Source organism: Manacus vitellinus, unplaced genomic scaffold, assembly GCF_001715985.3.
Source record: "Manacus vitellinus isolate BGI_N305 unplaced genomic scaffold, ASM171598v3 scaffold_68_pilon, whole genome shotgun sequence".
NCBI classification, from domain to species: Eukaryota; Metazoa; Chordata; class Aves; order Passeriformes; family Pipridae; genus Manacus; species Manacus vitellinus.
Window position 1 is genome coordinate 1,409,439 of NW_021940744.1, and position 3,188 is coordinate 1,412,626.

General features: G+C 44.3%; 1 protein-coding gene across 1 annotated transcript in view; it reads left to right on the forward strand.

The window, feature by feature from the left end:
* The window catches only part of HMCN1 (hemicentin 1), a gene marked incomplete at its 5' end in the record, with an annotated part of 160,609 nt that extends 159,609 nt beyond the window's left edge, over nucleotides 1–1,000 (forward strand). Inside the window, one exon of the mRNA XM_029964017.1 lies at nucleotides 3–1,000. Coding sequence (XP_029819877.1) covers nucleotides 3–105 — 103 coding nt within the window. The remainder of the gene's footprint in view (nucleotides 1–2) is intronic.
* Between the last annotated feature and the right edge of the window lie 2,188 nt (nucleotides 1,001–3,188).

The following is a 3,188-nucleotide window of genomic DNA, read 5'->3' on the forward strand; positions in this document are numbered from 1 at the left end:
ACGTACCGCATGGGCGTGAGGGCCCTGTCCTACGGCGCCGACGGCAGCCTCGAGTACCAGACCACCTTCATCGTGTACATCGCCGTGTCCGCCTACCCCTACTGACACACCCTGCCATCTCACAGGGGGGCCACGCTCTGCTCCTTCCCCAGCCTGCCTCCCCAGGCCCACTGTTCCAGTTCAAGAGGAAAATCCGTGGCTTTGAGGACCTGTTACCACTTGCTTTATTTATTACACTGGAGTAGTTATTTTCCACAGTACGTTCTGAAAACCAGCAGGGAAAATCCACGTGGTCAAAGCAGTAAGGAAGGAGCAGCCTCCATTGAAAGCAACTGAAGAAAAGCCTGACCAGAAGAAAACAAGTGGTCTGCATATTTTAAAGGTTTTAAAGGTTGCAAAGTGTTTTACCATTTTATATCTATTAGGTTTTTTCCTTCTCAACACCCAATAGAATTAGTACAAGTGCTGTACTGTGTTGTGTGCTTAAAACCACCCAATGCCACCGTGCCCAGGGATTGCAAACGCTGAAACAAATGATACTAAAGTCTGTTTTCAGCCAACAAATTACAGGAGAGTTGGAACTGGTACCTTTGGGTTCCATGCAAGTGTAGAGATGTCACTATTTTTTGGAAGAAAAAACCAACATGGCTACTTGTACTTTATCCAGCAGGTATTTTATAAGTTGTTTTTACTCTGCCATTCTGGTATAGCCATTTATTTAACCCATTGCAGTACTCCCAACTCAGTCAAGGTGCTGGGTTTTTACGCACATGGAACATTTTTCTCCCAAGGTGGTGTAAGTTTGGTTCAATAATGTCAATACACTGTACACAGGTAATTTTGCCAAGATGTATTCTATTTTTATGGACGTGTATATATGTGTTTTTTCCTATGTGTATTTTCTATGCAGTATCTCAAGAGTGTTTTTCAGTTAAGTTTGCATAAAAGGACAATGTCAGTGCAATGAAAATAATCAAAATAAAGGTTCCCATTACCTTTGTGACTGCTGGGAGTTTTATCTTTGAAAAAAATTCCTTCCCCTTTGTAAAGCTCTTTCCTTGAGTGCCAGGGGAGAGTGCAGAAGGTATGGTGCCCAGCAAACCAGGGAGCACCTCCAGCTGTTTTCCCTCTTCCTGGCACTCAGGGATAGTAGGAGATTATCACCAGCATTAAAGTATATTTTTAGCCCCAGGGACAAATTGTTTCCCAATAGCATTTTGTGTATATTATTGAATAATATTATCTCCAGTGAAAGATCCACCAATTTTCCCCTAACCTTGCTCTTTGTTCCCTTTCCATTGCACCAAGTGAGATAGTCCTGCAAAACAAGGATGACTTAAAACCATTTTGCTCTTTATACAAATTTACATGAGTGTCAGACTTCAAGCAAAACAGGTTTGCTTTTTAGAAGCCTGACTTGAAAAATAAAAGCAGATCAAGGAAAACAAATCCCCTGACAAAGACATGAAGGGAGGAGAAATAAGAGTAAGCTGTAATAAGTATGGGTAGTTACCTCGGTGTCTTTTAAGGATGAGAACCACACTGAAAATGATGTCCTTAACTCCACTCCCAGACAACAGGAAATTTCTATTCTGAGTATGTGTTTATGTGCCCATAAATGCAAATTTTAAATTTCATAAATACAACAAATATTCTACTGTGTTTATTACCACTTCAGGTAAGGCTGACCAAACCTTGGGATGCAATTTTCAGTGGCTAAGGGCTGTACAGTCACTTTGTCATTAGTCTGCAGCAGTATTTGCACTGTGAAAGGTTCACTGCATCCCATGGAAGGCTGATTTGGTCACCATATCATTTATCACAAGACAATTTGCAAATGCCCTCCTGTCAGGAACAAACCTGTATCAAATTCTATACAAAAGGAAATGCAGGTGAAAATTGGGATGGAGAACATGCAAACAGTTAATTCTGACTAACTCTGCCTGCAGGTACAGTCCAGACTACCCCTGTGATGCTGAAAGGGAACTTCTGGCCTTAAACATTGTGATATATTTTAATTCAGGACTGAATGGAAGAATGTTGGCCATTAATGACCACAGTTAAAGGTCTGTTCATTGTTCAGCTTGAGGAACAGAGCCCTGGTGCTGTCTGTGGTCAGTACACAGACAGTGAGGGCAGAGACCTGGAAACCACTGTGGAAGGAGAGGGGGTGATTTGCATTTAGAGGGAGTGGTGAAAGGCCCCAGGTAAAGAACTAGGAACCTTGTTAAGTAGTTAAATCACAGACGTGATGTCTATCCCAGAAGGAGCAAAAGGCCCTCTGGAAATACCTACTTAATCCCAGAGCCAGCACTGTCTAACACTGGCTTGAACTCCCTGACACTTACCACATGAGTATATGAGAATCTGAAGTTCTTATTAGAAGAAAAACACTACACCAAATAGTTCAAAAGGAGGTCCTAGGGAGAGCAGTTGCTGTGGAGTAGTTCAGAGATGTGCTGAACACAGAGTTAATGCTTCAGTGCTGCCATCCTTCTGTAGGAGCCTCCTGTTCCACTGCTCATTGGGTTTCCTGGGGCAGCATTTTCTCCTGCCCCTGTCCCTGAAACACAGCCCTGGGACAATGGTTCCTTCCTCTGTCCCTGGGCCTCACCCAGGCACAGACATGGCAACATTCAATTAACAACACCATCGAGACCCAACACACCCTGGGAAAGATGGCAAGAGCGCTTCTATCCCCTGTGGAGATTAATTTGTACCTCCTGGTGGTTTCAGTGTGACAGCTGGTGGCATTCCAGCAGCTGGGCACACCAGTCTCCTGGAGCTCACCCTGGTGGGCATGCCTTAGGTACCTGGTGCTGCAGCAATGCCTGAGGGCACTCAGCCCGTGCCTGTGTTCCAGGAAAAAATCCTGCTGCATCCGAGCCTTTGCCAGAGCACAATCAGACTCCCTTTTCCTTCCACAAACACTCCTTCCTTAATAAAGCCTGAAGGAAACGACATGCTAAAATACAGCACTTGGCAAAAAAACTGTGTGGTTCCTTCCAAATCTAAGTTTTAGGAGAAGAATAAGGTAGGAAAAGGAATTCAGGGATGAAACCAGGGCCAACCAGGGCCAGTGAGGATAGAAAATACACACCCACCACCTGTTAAAAGGTGACCCCAATACACCATCAGGTTTGTGTACCTCTGGCTGGGCAAGTGAGGCACATGGCAGGTCTCCAGGA